This window comes from Rattus norvegicus, chromosome 9, assembly GCF_021556685.1.
Source record: "Rattus norvegicus strain SHRSP/BbbUtx chromosome 9, alternate assembly SHRSP_T2T, whole genome shotgun sequence".
NCBI classification, from domain to species: domain Eukaryota; kingdom Metazoa; phylum Chordata; class Mammalia; order Rodentia; family Muridae; genus Rattus; species Rattus norvegicus.
Window position 1 is genome coordinate 29,687,501 of NC_141542.1, and position 17,500 is coordinate 29,705,000.

A 17,500-nucleotide genomic window follows, 5' to 3' on the forward strand; every position below is an offset into this window, starting at 1 on the left:
CTGTGTGGAGGATGGAATGGGGGGTGGGGGTGGGGGTGAGGTGAGGCCAATGGGGTCAGACGAGGGGTAAAGGGGATATTCTAGGAAGTGGGGATGATAAAAGGTGATGGGAACAGGTAAGGAAGAAGCCTGTGTTCAGTGAACAGCATAGATGAGTTAAGAGAACCTGGGAGCGTAACGAGACCATACGGGAGTTCCCCGGGCAGGGTCTAGGGGGGCAAAGTGGAACGTGATGTCAGAAAAAACGGCAGTGATGTAAGGGCCAGGGCGGTGGGGCGGTGATGTCAGGGCTGGTGCTGATGCTGGCGGCGCAGTGCATTGTGGGCAGCTCCCCACTCCGCTGCCGCTGCCGCCGTCGCCCGAGGAGGATCGGGGCCGGGTCGGGCCGGGCCGGGATGGTCGGGGTCGGGAGGCCGCCGCCGCCGCCACCGCCGCCGCCGCCGGAGGGAGCGGGCCGCCCAGCGCCGCACTGAGCCGCCCCCGCCCCGCCCCGGCCCCGGGGGATGCGCCGCCCCGCGCCGCTGCCTTCACCGCCGCCGCCGCAGCCGCAGCCGCAGCCGCAGCGGACACCGAGCAGGTGAGGCGGGGCGGGGCCGGGAGGGTGGGCCGGGGGTCCCTCCTGGGGTACATCAGGCCTCCCGCCCGGCTCGCCTCCCAGGGCTCGGCTCCTGTCCCGCAGCGGTCGTCGCCGCCGCCGCTAGGAGCCGGGACGCTGGCCTACACAGCCTGGGCCACAGCCTGAGGCCTGGAGCTGCTCCCAGCCCCCGCACAGACCCACCCTCCCCAGCCCCGCGACCCTCGTCCCTGTGATTTCCCTCCTGTCACCTCTGACAGGTCGTCCAGATGCCTTCAGACCCTCTCTTCCATCCTGTCCCTCCCTTCTTCCTACCAGCCTCCCTTTTTACTTCCTAGCTGTCCCCAGAAGCCCCTCCCGTGGTCCTGTCACTCCGTCCCTGCCACCATGATCTCCGCCAGTCTCTTGTCTTACTTACCTACCCCCTCCTCCCCTCATCCTGTCACCCCGACTTTCCGTGCTCACTACACTCTTCTCCAGACCTCTTTTCTCCTGCTCCTCGTGGCTTCACCTCTCCTTACCTGGCCTCTGAGATTCCCACACATACCGGCCTCATGCCTTGAATAGCCACACATCAACTCTTCTGCTCCCAAACCACCATAAGCACTTAGCTTGTTCTCACCACTTGGCCCACATTCTCATGGATGCACATGCATACAGCCATGCCTACACACACACACACACACACACACACACACACACACACACACAAAGGGGCCTGAGAGGGTAGCTGGTCAGCCAAGCTTGTCACCCAATCTGGGCTAAGTGGGCTTCTCGGAAGCATCCTCTGGGAGGGGAGGTGGACAGCATGGCTGGGTCCTCCCTGTCTCTCCTCACCCACTCCTTTAAGATTTTTCCCGTGTACATAGTGTGAGCAGCGCACAAATTCCCCCATCACCTGCAGACCACACTGTGCAGGACTCAGAAGCCCACCCAGGTTTCTCCACTTTTCTTCTTCTCAGTACTGGGGACCTAATGTAGGGTCTTGTTCTTCTTGTGGGCAAGTGCTCTCCTAGTGAGCTATATCTCAATCCCCCTCTTTTGATCACTCTTTATTTATTTTGTGCGTAGAGGGTATACGCATGCTATGGTGCCCATGAGGAGGTCAGAGGACAGGTTACAGGAGCTGTTTCCCCTCGGGAATTGAACCCAGGTTCTCAGAATGGATGGCATGGGCCTATTCCCACAGAATGGTCCTGGCGGGCCCCCAGCCCTCTTTCTTATTAATTTTTTAAAATGATGTTGGGAGTTGAAACTGGGGCCTTGAACATGTTCCATGTGTCTTCAACCACCGAGCTTCCTCCCCAGCCGGAATCTAACTTTTTCCTCCCTCGCTGTGCTGGGTCTGGAATCCAGGGCCTCTTGTCCACTACAGACAAAGCTACAAGTCCCATTGCTTCTCCAATCTTTTTTGCTTATGTATTTTTTTTTATCTTGTTTTTAGTCAGGGTATCTTGTAGACCAGGCTGGCCTTGAACTTGCTGTGTAGCCAAGGCTAGTCTTGAGTCCCCCATCATTCTGCCTCCACTTGCAGAGTGCTGGGACGTGTGTGGTACCATGGCCAGCGGCCTCTGTCTGGTCCCCGACCTATATTCCAGAGCCCCACTCCATCTCTTTCCATCTTCCTCATGGCTCTACCGCCTTCCAAACTTCTGCCACCCCAAAGCCCTGGCATTGTAAGGATTGGAGGGAAAGATTCAGTTCAGTCATTTCATGAGTAACAGGGTCTTTCCTCATGGAGATACTGGGGTACCCTGTGGTACCCTGGATCTGGTAAAGGCTGTTTCAGTGCCCTCCCAACCCTCCCTTCCCTCATCAGGATGTCTAGCTACAAGTCTTGAGAGGTTAGCCATCCCAAGGAGAGTCAGGCTCATGGCCGTCCCACCCCCTTCCTCCTTTCCTATACCCAGTCCCCAGCCTGAATGACTTCCTTCATTCAGTGTGCGGCTCTCCAGGGTCATGGCTTGAGTTGGGCAGAGGGCACATAAAGCATTTCTAGTGGAAAGAAAGGATGCTGGTTCCAAACCCTGAGTTGGCTCGGCAGAAATACCAGAAATCCATCTTTTTTGGTCCTTTCCCCACACGAGTGCACGCTAACATACACTCATATGGAGGGGTTCACAAACACAGGCACACACACACACACACACACACACACACACACACACACACACTTCTTTTGGAAAACTTGTGTCTTAGAGGTGCTCAGGGTTGGGATACTGTCTCCAGTGCTCAACTTCATCCACCTAAGCACAGTAGAAGCTGCATTCCTTCTGGCTGACTCCTAATAGACCTAGAAGGAGCTGCCAAAGGGGCTTCCCCACCCCTGCCTTCCCAGACTCATGGTAAGGGAAGAGTCTGCCTTCCAGTAGACAGCACCCACTACTCTGCTCTTCCCCAGTCCAGTCTACCTTGGCCGTTCTGGAGTAGCCACTGGAATTCCACCCCTCTGAAACCCACAGCTTGAGTCTATGGTCTTGTGTTCACGGTCAGCACACATCCTGGCTTCCCCAGTCTTATGGTAGCCAGTGGGGGTCAGCCCCCACCAAGTGCAGTGTGTGCCTCTCACCAGGACATCTGCCTCCACACCACCCTCTAGGGGCTACCGTGCGTGTGCGTGTCATCCTTTTTCTTCATGGTCACATCGCTCTGGTTGGCTGGCTGGCCACTCTGATGTGGGGTATCCCACGGCTTGCCCTACTCAGCAGGTAGAGTGACTCAGGCTAGGAGGCCGGCTGGCTAACACATCTCCCCTCATTAGTTTGGGATGTCTATGGTACTCGGTTCCCACATTGGCTCATTCACATATCACTGCCCTCTCCCATTTTCATCGTGTGTGTCCTGCTGCTGACTTTTCGTTCCTCCTGTTGTGGTTTCTAACTCTCTCTTTCACTGACCTCCATTGCCAGGAGTATTTTCCCCCAGTAACTCCTGGAGCATCTGCTCAGTGGGCTTGGGAAGGGTACCCACCAGCAGGATGGGGTTCCCTTCTGAACTGTCGGGTGGTCTAGGGTGGCAGCCAGGCTGTTCACTACCCCTCCTCACTCCCTCAGGTAGATGGCCCCCCAAGGGCAGGCCCTGCGGGCACCCCTCCCTCCGGCTGGCGGATGCAGTGCCTAGCGGCTGCTCTTAAAGACGAAACCAACATGAGTGGGGGAGGGGAGCAGGCCGACATCCTGCCGGCCAACTACGTGGTCAAAGATCGCTGGAAGGTGGTGAGTGACCTAGTGGGCAGAGGGAGGGGTCTGGGAAGGGAAAAGAGATCTGGAGACTCTAAGACTGGTGCCCTTGGAGCCCCTACCACAAGTGGAAGGTGTCCCCAAGCTTATCTGTATGTTGCTTAAAGGTTATTTTTGCCCACATATTCTCCCATTACCCTTTCTCCAACCCAGCTCCCTCTCACCCCTTCCCCCCGGCTAGGTCGCGCTGGTCCAGACCAGGCTGAACAACTCCTGCAGAGCCCCGGGTGCGGAGGAGGGCGTTGGGGGAAGGGGCTCCTTCTTTGCCGCACCTTGCTTGGGGAAGGACATTGAGTGAGCATGTGTTCCTCGGCTTCCGCAGAGGACGGAAAGGCTTGGGTCTGGGGAAAGATGCCCTGCCGGCTGCTCCCACCGCATCCGCACTCCATCTTCTCCATCCACCCTCCTCCCTTCCCGGGTTCCTGCGGCAGGTGCAACACGCTGAGACTCCATCTCCCAGTGTGCCTTGTTTCTTTAACTCAGGACTTCAGGCTCCTTGGCCTGTTGGGAGTTGTAGTCCAAGTCTTTTCGTTGGGGGAGGATGGATGGGAGGGGGCTGGAGCGGTGGTTGTGTCTAGGGAACCTGATTTACTGTCAGTCAGCCTCCGTCCAAACCTCATCGCTTCAGAGAACCCTGTTGTCCTCTTTATTGCATGGTGGGATAATGCGGGATAGTATAGTGTGGGAAAAGTGTGTGGGACTGTGGGTCTGCACAGAAATGGGGATCCAGAGGGGAAGAAAGAACCACAGAGGTCAGATTTTCACCGTGTGCAGTCGTGGTGTTAGCGTGTGCGTGTCCTCGTGCTTTGATGTGGTGAGGCTCAGCTCTCTAAGGGTGCTGGATTGGAGAGGAGGGTGGGGCCTGGGTGCAGGCAGATCTCCATGGCAACAGTCATCCGACTGGGCTGCGTAGGTCCCTTAGAGGTCCAGGGAGAGAGGCAAAGTGGTAGCATTTTCCAGAATTGGGAGTGGGGGTTAAAGAGGAGACTCTTAGGGGCCCTGAAGGGGGAGCATCCTGAGAGAAAGAGTGAGAGAGTAGCGGGACAGAAATGCAGGAGGAGCCAGGGCAGCCATAAAAGGAAGGGGTGTCTGGCAAAATAAGCAGCGCTGCTTCAAGACCCCCAGGCCCCTGGCACAGGAGCTCCGTGTCTGGCAGATGGGAGATGAATAGCATTTGTTCTGAAAGGCAAGAAAAAGGACTGCTCTCACACACTCCGAGTTTAGACTAAGACCTTGTGCTTTGTGAAGGAATTAGCAGAGGGAGTTGGAGGGAAGGGGCGCATGTATGTCAGACCTGGACTTTCCTCATGACCAGCTCCTGTCTGTTCCCCTGAAGGATTGGGGAGACTAGGTGTCCTATGAGGTCATTTTCAGGGAGGGGTGGGATTGACTGAACCAGGAATCATGGATTGGGCTGCAGCCAGGAGAAACGAGGGTCAGCGTACTGCAAAGAAAATGTCTTTGTCCTTCAAATAAAAAAAAATTAAAAATGGTACATTGTTTATGGGGTGGAGGCTGGCTCTTGCAACCAGCATAGCCAGCGACAGTAGTAATATCTTACTGTTCCTTTTGTGTCTCCTTGTTCTGAGGATGTAAAAGTGCTCTCAGCGGATTATGTCAGGACCTGATGGAGTACCTATAGCAATTAGCAGCACACCCCTGCTCCCTAGGTGTGATTAGCCAACTCGTTAAGTTCCCATGATCGGAAGACAGGAGCTGGTCCATCAGTGGCATCAACACAGACCAGCCCGTCCTAAAATTGGGACCTCAGGGCTGAAAAACTCATTCCAAACTGATTGTCTCTTATTAGTAGGAAAAAACAAACAAACAAACAAACTGGAAAAAAAAGGAGGCTCAAAACCTTTAGGAGACTTAGATTACTCTAGGCTGTCCAGAGTGGAGCCAAGAAGCAGGGTGTCCATTCCAAGTAGACTGTAGCTCTCTGGTGGTGTAGCTTCTTCTCTGGTTTAGGGAGGTTTTCCAGCGTCGGGATTATTAAAACACACAGAAGGAGAGCAGAAACGGGGCTCACAAAGCCTCTGAAAGGTCTTCCATTAAGGGGGTGCTAATGTCACAGATCTGCCTTGTGACCTTCATGGGTCCTTGGACACTTTTGCCCCAGTGATATCTCCCTCTATATCAGGGCACTGAAGATGGCATTTCAGGACTGCATTGGTTTGGAGAGTGGTGTATTCATGTTACAGACTGAGGATTCTTTCTAAAAGTTCATGACTTTGTCTTTTGATCTGAAAACAAGTTAAAGTGTTTTCGTGGGGGGTTGGGGATTTAGCTCAGTGGTAGAGCGCTTGCCTAGCAAGCTCAAGGCCCTGGGTTCGGTCCCCAGCTCTGAAAAAAAAAAGTGTTTTCGTGGATCCCCAAAATGTGAGGGCCACCGTGGCCAATGGAAGACTTTGCTCTTCGTCACAGGGCGGTGGAAGGGAAGGAAGCTAGGTGTGTGCAGACATCTGGACCCCTGCTCTCAGGGAGGTGGCAATGGAGAAAGAAGTAGGCTGGGTTTGTGGAAAGGCTGGTGGAGAAGTCGGCCGGTGGAGAAGTTGGGCTGTGGGAAGCTGGGGGCAGGCGTTGGCGATGGTCCTGCCTGCGGGGATTTTGATGGCTTGTGTGTGAACAATGTCCCACAACCTCGTGGGTTCTACACAGAAGGTTCTACCCCTGGCTATTTTCTAGCTGTGGCCTAGCCAAGGCATTTCAGGCCCCGGGCCTTGTGACTTTCCCTGGGTGCACTGTGGGGAATCAGGTTAGCTTCCTCACTGGGCTGTGCAGCCTGGGACACTGGTGATGTCTGTGAGCCCCTCACTCACCTACCCTGTCTTCGGTGCTCACATACAGTGAGCTGTAAAAGGGCGAGGTTTCTGTCACCCATGGAAGGCAGGCTGGGGTCTGGGTCTGCTCCGTTAGCTTCCATCCAGAGTAGGAAGGTTCCCCGTTTCTCATTGCTCTTTCCTAGCCTCCTTCCTTGTCTCCTTCCCTGGATCAGGAAACGTCACTTCTCCTCCTAGCTCTGGCTTCTCCCATGCCCTTTATTATTATCGTTTCTGACATTATTGATGTGTGTCATGGTATGTGTGTGGATGTCAGAGGATAACTTGAAAAGCCATGTGGGTCCTGGAGAATCGAACTCAGGACCCCAGGCTTGGCAGCAAGCACCTTAACCTGCTAAGTTCTTACCCATGGGTCCCTCCCTATCCTCTTCTCTCCCTTCCTTTCTTTGGAAGCAGGGTCTCAAATATCCCAGGCTAGCACTTGGTATGAAGCCAGTATTGAACTTCTGATCTTTTGGCCTCAACCGTCTTCCCAGCACTGACAATGATAGGTGTCTACCACCATGCCTGGTGGACATGGTGCTGGGGATTGAACCTGGGCTTCGTGCGTGCTAAGCAAGCACCCTCCAAGCTACACCCTTGGCCCAGCTCTCCCTCTAGAGAAGAAAAGATGCAGGCTGTCCTGTGATGAACCTTGTGTCATTCGCGCTGTCCCCATGCCCGATCAAAGCCAGGTGTCCCTTATTTTCTGCGCCTGTTCAGATACCTGTCCGAAGCTGTGTGTTGCAAGGGATCTGTGCTGGGCCGAGCTGTCGGTTTCAGAGGAGAGGAGTGGGCCCATCAGTGGAGAGCCAATGGGTAGGGAGGGTTCAGGAGCTGTCCAGCTTGATCCCTGAGCACCGTTCTCCTCATCCACAGCTGAAAAAGATCGGGGGCGGGGGCTTCGGTGAGATCTATGAGGCCATGGACCTGCTGACCAGGGAGAACGTGGCCCTGAAGGTGGAGTCAGCCCAACAGCCTAAGCAGGTCCTCAAGATGGAGGTGGCTGTGCTCAAAAAGCTTCAAGGTACTAACCTGGGGCCGGGGTGTGCGGAGGAGGAGGAGCCAGGATGAGAGAGAACCCGAGGCGGGAGACTGATGCAGGGAGGCCCTGTGCTGTGATGGCAGAGTGAAGCCGATCATAGCCAATTGAGCCAGAGTATTGGCGAGGAGGTGGGGCTATGGGCGGGGCTGAGGGGCTATAACAGGATCTGGAGTCAGGGCCTGGGATGTGGCTCCAGAGTGTGCCAGAGGGATGGCTAATGGCTCCAAGACCAAACAAAGCACTTACCTTGCAAGCATGAGGAGTTCTGAAGTTCAGCTTCTCAGAACCCACCTAAGAGCTAGGTGGGCATGGGTGTGGTGTATATACATGCCACAAGTGTGTGTGTGTGTGTGTGTGTGTGTGTGTGTGAGAGAGAGAGAGAGAGAGAGAGCGCGCGCCTGGCGAGGAGGAAGGAGTGGGACTGGGGAGTCCCCTGTGTTTGTGCCCTTCAGGGAAGGACCACGTGTGCAGGTTCATTGGCTGTGGCAGGAATGAGAAGTTTAACTATGTGGTGATGCAGCTCCAGGTGGGTCCTTGGGGTCCACCCAAGAACTGGAGGGTGGTGTGGGTGGGGCATCGGAGGTGGGTTCCAGATGGGATGGGTACAGCGTGGGGCAAGGCTTGGGAGGTCAGTGTTGCTGGGATGAGTCTTCCCCTTCTCACCATATCCCGCTCACCCCGCCCAGGGTCGGAACCTGGCTGACTTGCGCCGCAGCCAGCCAAGGGGCACTTTCACACTGAGTACCACACTGCGTCTGGGCAAGCAGATTCTGGAGTCCATTGAAGCCATTCACTCCGTGGGCTTCCTGCACCGTGACATCAAGCCGGTGAGCAATGCCGGAGCGCTCCCGCGGTCTGTGGGTCCTCGCTTCTCCACTGCAGTGGTTAGGCCCGAGAGCCGCTTCGCTTCGAACACCTCTTGATTTGCACCAAGCCACGCCAGGCAGAGTGCCTGGCTCTCCACCTCTGACCCTGTGTAGTCCTTCAATCTAGAGGTGACAAGGTCAGGAGAGGACACCTAACTTCCTGTGGCATCTTGGTGCTAGAAAAACAAAGTAAAATCCTTTAATATAAAAGGGTAAAAAGAAGCCCGGGGGTGGGGTGGGATGGGACTACCACATGCCTTTTTTTTTTTTTTTTTTTTTTTTTTTTGGTTCTTTTTTTCCGAGCTGGGGACCGAACCCAGGGCCTTGCGCTTCCTAGGCAAGCGCTCTACCACTGAGCTAAATCCCCAGCTCCTACCACATGTCTTTAATCCCAGTACTCAGCAGGCAGAAGCAGGCCGATCTCTATGCATTCGAGGCTAGTTTGGTCTACAGAGTGAGCTTGAGGCCAGCCAGGGTTATGTAGAGAAACCCAGTCTTGAAAAAGAAATAAATAGATGGATGGATGGATAGATAGATAGATAGATAGATAGATAGATAGATAGATAGATATAAAACAATAAAGAAATAAAAGGGTAAGAAGAGGAATGTGAGAAGACTGGTGAATGGCCCAAGGGAACACAGCCGGAAGGATGCAGGGCAGCTTTACCAAACCCCACAGCCTGCTGAGGAGCTGAGGACTTACAGCAGGATGGGCCAGAGCTCAAAGCTGGTTCTGTCCAGTTCTGTGGTTCAGAGATGCCCTCTCAACCTCGAATGCTACCCGATTTCTCTTTCTAAGTTGAGGGTAGTCACACAGGCTCGGTTGTCGAGATGCTATAGTCGTTCATACTCATGTGACTGGGTGCGTGTGAGAGTTCAGGGGCTGGGGGTTCCTTAGCACAGGCATAGCAATTCCTTAGTGGCTCTTGGGGGTCTGGACCCCGGCTCACAGCTGCTGTCTTCCCACAGTCCAACTTTGCCATGGGCCGGCTGCCCTCCACCTACAGAAAGTGCTACATGTTGGACTTTGGGCTGGCCCGGCAGTACACTAACACCACTGGGGACGTCCGGCCTGTGAGTACCACCGGGCACCCGGATGGTGGGGGACTCTCCCTGTTTACCTCATAGCCACCTCAGCAGGCCTGTTTATTCTTCAGTATTGGTCCATCCAACCCTGGGGGGACGGGGTCAGCCTGGCCTGCTCTCCTGCCTGGGCTCCTGGGTATCAGAATGAGATGGCCAGTTAGGCTGGCAGTAGGGTTGGCAACGTGGCTCAGGTGTGGTCTCTTCTCTGCAGCCTCGGAATGTGGCCGGGTTCCGGGGGACTGTCCGCTACGCGTCGGTCAATGCTCACAAGAATCGGGTGAGTGGGCAGCATAGCATGAGCTAAGGGCTGAGGGCAGAAAGAAAAAGTCCGTCATAGAGTGAGCTGTGCATGTCAAGGAGGGGAGGAAAGAATGGGGGCATCGGCTGCAGTCCGTCGCTGAGGAAGCCTGGAGTTAGAAGAAGGCTTACTAGTGGCTGTCCCTGATGTCCTTCTCCTCTGGGCCTCCACCTTTTCGCCTCCCACTGAAAATCCCTGGGTAAGGGGGACAAAACATAGTCAGAACGTTTTACTGTGCCCTGTGTACGCTGAGGTATAGGATGGGCCACAGCTTCAGGGAGACCCGGGTCCCATGATCAGGCCTCTCTGACAGAAGTTCCCCAGAAAAGGGTCCACCAGCCATCCCAGGGGAGGTCTTGAGAGCTCCAGGTGACTCCCCCCTTACCTTTCAGGAGATGGGCCGCCATGATGACCTGTGGTCCCTCTTCTACATGCTGGTGGAGTTTGCTGTGGGGCAGCTGCCCTGGAGGAAGATCAAGGACAAGGTGAGGTCCCCACAGCTGGGTGGAAGAGGCAGAGGGTAGAGCAGCCGGGCTCCATCTCCCTCGCCTTCTCCCTACAGGAGCAGGTAGGGATGATCAAGGAGAAGTATGAGCACCGGATGCTACTGAAGCACATGCCTTCCGAGTTCCATCTCTTCCTGGACCACATCGCCAGCCTCGACTACTTCACCAAGCCCGACTACCAGGTGTGACCCCCAGTGGCTGCCCCCTCCAGCCTGGCATTCTTCAAGATTGTCCCTGAGTCTGTCCTTGGTGTTCTAACTGTCCCAACCTGTTCACACCCTTGCCAACGGTAGTCACTGCTACAATTTCTCAGGAGCTGACCTTCCTGGTGTCAGCGCTGGGCTTGTGTTAGCAAATTCAAGCTTCAACATAGGGATCTGAGGCAGGGCCACAGCTTTAAGGTGAGGTCATGCACACCTTGATTTCTAGACTTGGGGGTGGGGGGCAACCAGATGTCTCTGAGAGTTTGAGGACAGCCTCAGGCCATCTGAGACATAGTGAGACCCTATCCAATAATAATTTTAAAAAAAATGCCTTTAAGGATCGTGATGTCGCTGGAGTGGGGGTGGGGTAGGGGTGGCTCATCTTTCATCCTAGCACTCAGGAGGCAGAGACAGGTGCAGCTCTGTGTGCTCCAAGCCAGTTGGTCTACAGAGTGAGTTCTAGGACAGCCATGGCTACACAGAGAAACTCTGTCTTCAAAAACCAAAAACGAAAACCCAAAACAACAACAAAAGGGACCAGGATAATATAATTTGGCAGCAGAGGTCTGCAGGAAGCGCTCACTGGGGTGAGTGTTCTTGGTTCACAGATGGGAAACTGAGGTCAGACACTGTGGCTAAGACAGCAGGGCAGGGCTCAGAGTCAGTCATGTGGCACTTGGTGACAAGGTACAGACGGAGGAATCTGTCCTTACCATGTCACTGTATGACCATTGTAGAGTTCACTTCCTGAGCCGGAGCAGGCCCTCCCTTCACAGCCCTGTCCTTCAGTGTGGCAGACAAAAGGAGATTAGATCAAACTCAAGCTTCTCCTGGCCTAGCACAGCATGCTGGAGCAAGTTACAGTTGCTCTTGGTGTTCTGAGATGGGGTCCCATGTAGACCAGCTGTCCTCAGACTGACTGTAGCTGAAGTAGCCTTGAACGTCTCATCCTCCTGCCTCCACGTCCTGAGTGCAGAGATTATAGCCTGAGATTGGACCCAGAGCGTCCCGAGTGCTAGGCAAACACCAGTCTACTAACTGGGCTACATAACCACCCTCAGGAGATTTTTTTTTTTTGTAAGTAGAGGTTGTGTGCTCTGAAATAGTGATTGAAAAAACAATGTTACCTCATGTGGTTGTACACAGCTGCAGTGCCAGAACTCAGGAGGCAGAGGCAGGAGGACCATGCATTTGAGGGCAGCCTGGGCTACATAGGGAGACTCTATCTCAACGACAACAAAATCAGGGCTAGAGAAATGCTTCAGTGACCAACAGTGCATGCTGCCTGCCCTTGCACCTATATTCAGTTCCCAGCACCCATGTCAGGAATTTCACAGCCAAATGTAACTCCAGTTACAGGGGACCTGACACCATCTTCTGGTACCCAGGGGCACCTGTACATGGGTATACCCTGCCACAACACACACACACACACACACACACACACACACACCACTCCATAACACACACACACACACACCACTCCATAACACACACACACACACACACACACACACACACACACACACACATACCTACCCCCAAATCAAACATAGTATCATGTATTTCACACAACTGTGTGTGCGTAACATTGAGTATGTGACCAGGCCAGCGTCCATTACCACACACTGGAATAATGTTGTACTTCAGTTGAAGTGGCTGTGACGTGGCCAGGTGATAGTTTTCCAACTTTTTTTTTATTTTATTTTTTTTATTCTTTTTTTTGGAGCTGGGGACCGAACCCAGGGCCTTCTGCTTGCTACGCAAGTGCTCTACCACTGAGCTAAATCCCCAACCCCGTTTTCCAACTTCTCAACTCTCTCCTGGTACCACTCTCATATCCACCACGCTGGTGAGGGACCAGTTAACTGACTCCAGGTCTAATGCTCTCCCCATGGCTTCATCCCAACCCCTCGTGGGACTGATCAACACTGGAGAATGGGGAGACACACCATTACTGTTTGCCAGGAAGCCGCTCTGGATAAGACCCAGTAGTAGGGAATCAGGCCTTGTCGATCACAGGTCCTGTCAGCAGAGTGCCTGTCCTGGGCTCCAATGCTGGATGGCCTGGGCTCCTCCGAGGTCTTGTACCCACCTAATACCTCTTGAACACAGCATCCCAGCTGCTGGTGCTGCTGATACCACACTCTTTGTCCTGGCCCAGTGTCATGGAGTCGTGGTCCACACAGCTATGACCACCTACACGCTGAGTCCTGCAGTGACTGCTCAAAGTGTAGAGTAGGCAGGGCTGTGGAAGTGTTGCAAAATGGATGCTCTGTGCCCAGCAATGAGCCCGGAGCCATGTGGGCGAGCAAGTCAGGTGTCAGGAGAGGACAATGGGAGAGGCACCCACTAGAGCCAGTAGCCCGAGGAGAGGGGAGGCCATAGGAAACCCCAGTGGTTCAAGGCTACTGATGTGTCTGTCGAGATGACAGAAATGTCAGAAGGCTCTGAAGGCTGTTCCCGAGGGACAGGTCTTGGAGGACTTGGGTCCATCTGGCAGAGCTTAATCCAAGATGGTAATTTGCATGGTGCTTTGTGCTATGTCTTTCTTTAAATTCAGCGTGCTCCTCTCCTTCCAGTGCCCCTCTAGGCTGGAAGTCCCCCCTCCCCTGCATTCCCAGATATCGTCCCTTCCACCTGGCTAGCCCTGGGGTCACTTTTCTGTCCTCCTGCCCTCCCCGCCCCCTGCAGTTGATCATGTCGGTGTTTGAGAACAGCATGAAGGAACGGGGCATTGCTGAGAATGAGGCCTTTGACTGGGAGAAGGCAGGCACTGATGCCCTTCTGTCCACGAGCACCTCCACCCCACCCCAGCAGAACACACGGCAGACGGCAGCCATGTTTGGGTGAGTCTGAGTGGGGGCATTTGGTGGGGGGGGGGGTGGCCAGTGACCCTTACCTATCACCTGAGAAGCCAGCCCTCTCCTCCCACTGGTGTGTCCCCTCCTTGTGCTGGACAGCGGAGTCCTGGATTTTTGAGATATTCCATCACAGCTCTACCCTGAATCTGAGCATGGAGTGGACACCATCTTCATTTAGAGCGTTTGATTAAGGAAGAGACCCTGGGGTGAAACAACTTGATCCCCACAGTCTCTCCTTCTCATTGTATATAACATGCCTCGCACCATCTAAACACCATGGCAGCTCAGGGAGATGTTAACCCCTGGCTTTGGAGGTCCTCAGCGGATGCTGGGATGTTTACAACCAGGCGACCAGAAATTTCAGAACCCCTGAGGCACGTGGAGGGGATCCTGACAGCCGGGAATAGCCATTACACCACCCAAACCAGGGCCATCTTTAGGAAGCAGATGCCACAGAAATTGTGGGCATACTATGGTGGCCCAGTTTTGTGATGAGGGTGCTGAGGGAGGCCAGGTACAATGGTATACATCTGTAATTCCAGCATTTGGAAAGATAAGGCAGGAGGATCATGAGTTTGAAACCAGTGTGAGCTACATAGGGGGACCTTGTTTTAAAAGCAGAAAGAGGGGGCTTGGGATAAGGCTCCATGGGTAAAGCTTTTGCTATCCACGCATAAGGTCCTGAGTTCGGGTCCCCAGAGCCCACATAAGGGGGACACAGTAGCGCATCTCTGTAATCCTTGTGTTTCTGTGATGACGTGGGAGGCAGAAGCAGAAAGATCCCTGCAAGCTTGTAGGTCAGTTAGCCTGGTGCATGAGAGAACCTTACCTTGGTGGATCCTGGGGGTAGCCCTCTGATCCCTGTGCTCAGCAGGCAGGGGCAGGCCGATCTCTGGGAGTTTGAGGCCAGCCTGGTCTACAGAGCAAGTTCCAGACCAGCCAGGGCTACATAGTGAGATCCCGTTTCAAAACACAAAGCAAACAAATGACCAGAAACAAAAGCAAGGTGAAGGGGCATAGAAGATACCCTGCATCAACCTCAAGCCTCCACAAGTGTACATTTACACGCATGTGCGCGCGCGCGCACACACACACACACACACACACACACACACACACACACACACAGTCCCAAAGAACTAAGTCTGAAGGGAGGAGAGCCAGCAGCTGGGGTCATCTGACCTCCATGGGCATACTGTGTCCTGTACACTTGTGTATACATAATCACAAAGATAAAAACAAACAAAAATCAGAAAGGAAAGAGATCATTTAAGGAGTTAAACAGTGGGGCTGGAGTGTGGCTCAGCAGGTAAGAACATGGGCCATCTTGCAGAGGATCTGGGTTCAATTCCCAGACCTACACTGTTATTCACTGTTGTCTGTAACCCCGGCCCTAGGGAATGTGATGCTCTCTTCTGGGTTTTGTTCAGGCATCAGACATACACGGTACACATACAAACATACATACATACATACATACATACATACATACATATGTACTACATATAGGAAAACACTCACATACATAAAAACATAAATAAATCTTTAAAAAGGTTTACAGAAGCAGAATTCAAAGGAGTCATTTTAGACTTGTTCCAGGGTCTAAAGGAAGTCTGGCCCTGATGTTGGACTGCTGCAAGGGCTTGAGAAACCCACAGATCTGGAAGTGTGGGGCTCAGTGGGAGGTGTGTCAGTCCCTGCTGGCCACATCTTCTCGCACTTCCTGCTGCTTTGAGGATGGTCTGGTCTCAGAGGCCTTGTGGACCAGGAATGGCAATCAGCCTCTTTTGTGTCCACTCTGGAGATAGTCCCTAGGGTCTGTGCTAGCAGAGAGTAAAGGAGAGAGGGAGAAAAGAGGCCTCCCAGGAGGGTCCCCCAACCCTAACCTAACCCTGCAAGCCTTATCCATGACTCTCCCTGACGTCCCCAGAGTGGTCAATGTGACACCTGTGCCCGGGGACCTGCTTCGTGAGAACACTGAGGATGTGCTCCAGGGAGAACACCTGAGTGACCAGGAGAATGCACCCCCAATCCTGCCTGGGAGGCCTCCGGAGGGCTTGGGTCCTGGTCCCCACCTTGTCCCCCACCCTGGGGGTCCTGAGGCTGAAGTGTGGGAGGAGACAGATGTCAACCGTAACAAACTGCGCATCAACATTGGCAAAGTAAGTGCGTCCCAGCAGAAGGGCGTGCGTGGGCGACCTTCCTCATCAGGGCTCCCAGCTCCGGGTCCCACCCACCCTAACTACCACCCTCTGCCCCATGTCTCTCACCCTGAGAAAGCCTCTCACCCAGAGCCAGCCCCAACTCACAGCGTCCCCTCTTCGACAGACACCCTGTGTGGAAGAAGAGCAGAGTCGAGGAGTCGGGGTCCCCAGCTCCCCAGTGCGTGCTCCCCCAGACTCCCCTACAACCCCAGTGCGGTCTTTACGCTATCGGAGGGTCAATAGCCCAGAGTCGGAAAGGCTGTCTACAGCAGCTGATGGGCGGGCAGAACTTCAGGAGAGGAGGTAAGTTTGAATCCAGGGGTGCAGGGGGACATGTCAAAGGCCTTGCCCCACCTGCCTTCACCAGCATGGCTGCTGCTCTGTAAAAGGTCATCTGTGAGGCTTAGAGGGGACCTAGAAAGTATGGTGAGGGAGAGTCCCCACAGACTGGAGTCAGGTGCTGTCCTATGGTGGGGCATCCAGAGAGGAAAGAGTGCAACAGATTAGTTTCTGGACCCAGGACCTGGTCCTAGATAACAAATTCACAGATGCCTGGGAAGCTGCAGCAGTGGGCGGCTTCCTTTGGCCCACAGGCAGAGAGCCTGAGAGAGGGCGTCTTAACCCTTAGGACCACTGGTGGGCTAAGTTGGGGAGGTTGTCTAAGGGATATGGAATGACTTGAGAGCGGGAGGAGCCCGGCTAGTGAGAGGCAGCTGAGAGGGAGGGCTTAGGGGACTGGCCTCTAGGAGGTCGGCCATAGGTTGAGTGGAGCTGGCAGGGGTAGGACCAAGTCACACTTGGGTAGGTGGACACCAGGTGGCGGTCACCTGGAAGATGAAATGTCCCTGATGTCCCTTAGCCTCCAAGGATCGTTGCTCCATAGTAGACCAGGGCCTTGTCTGCACTAGGAAGTATAGCAGAGGCTCTCTCTCGGCTTGCAGGAACAGGGCACCCTTTTGATATCCACTCAGTGTCTTTCCTAATGATCAGCCATGACCCCTCTCCCAGACTCTACCCCAAAGTGTCTTAGTCCTAGATTGAACACAGTGCCAGGTTTGGGGGAGGGGGTAGACAAACCCAAGACAAGTCTGTGTCCCCGAGTGTATACCAGCTCCCACTCACTTACCTGAGCGTCCTGCCAGGCACCAGGGACCTTGTCTTCATCCATGGCAGGCAGCATGGAGTCCCTCAGTACAGAGGGTTCTGGACATGGAGAAGGAAAGGATATGATTGGAGATCAGAGGGGCAAGTGTTTTTTTTTTTTTTCGGAGCTGGGGACCGAACCCAGGGCCTTGCGCTTCCTAGGTAAGCGCTCTACCACTGAGCTAAATCCCCAGCCCCAGGGGCAAGTGTTCTAGGCAGGACAGTTTTGAAGAGCTGCCCACTTAGAAGGAGCGCTGAGCAGGTCAGTTTGGATCACGGGCAATGAACGCCACTTCAGGAGTGGAAGAAACAGGCAGACTCAAGAGAGTTTCTACACAGCAGGCTCAGACAGGCAAGGGGGGTAGGATGGCACTTGGTGGCACTTGAGGTGGCCCAGCTCTCTGCATATACACACAGGGACATGTGTGTGCATAGTTCACCTCCTGTTTTGTTACCTTCTGTCCTTTTATGTCCCTCAGAACAAGGTGTGCCCTTAGGAAAAGAAGTGTAACCAGCCATTTACAGGGAGTCCCAGGGCGGCCTCTGTCAACCGTATTTTATTTTAAGCCTTACTAACAAATCAATACTAATATGGTGTAGAAAGGGATTAGATGGTTGCCGTGCGGGCTGGGCGAGGTCTTTTGAGAACG

The 17,500-nt window shown here is 54.1% G+C and overlaps 1 protein-coding gene across 4 annotated transcripts in view; it reads left to right on the top strand.

Moving 5' to 3' along the window:
- Nucleotides 1-310: 310 nt before the first annotated feature.
- Ttbk1 (tau tubulin kinase 1) overlaps nucleotides 311-17,500 on the top strand; it is a 45,007-nt gene continuing 27,817 nt past the window's right edge. For 2 of the 4 annotated variants that reach the window (XM_087565854.1, XM_087565855.1), the window contains exons 1-12: nucleotides 335-577; nucleotides 3,632-3,789; nucleotides 7,515-7,662; nucleotides 8,133-8,206; nucleotides 8,367-8,507; nucleotides 9,516-9,620; nucleotides 9,844-9,909; nucleotides 10,323-10,415; nucleotides 10,493-10,618; nucleotides 13,334-13,488; nucleotides 15,434-15,665; nucleotides 15,832-16,010. In XM_087565854.1, coding sequence (XP_087421980.1) covers nucleotides 3,682-3,789; nucleotides 7,515-7,662; nucleotides 8,133-8,206; nucleotides 8,367-8,507; nucleotides 9,516-9,620; nucleotides 9,844-9,909; nucleotides 10,323-10,415; nucleotides 10,493-10,618; nucleotides 13,334-13,488; nucleotides 15,434-15,665; nucleotides 15,832-16,010 — 1,427 coding nt within the window. In that variant the 5' untranslated portion in view covers nucleotides 335-577; nucleotides 3,632-3,681. 4 annotated transcript variants of the gene reach the window in all.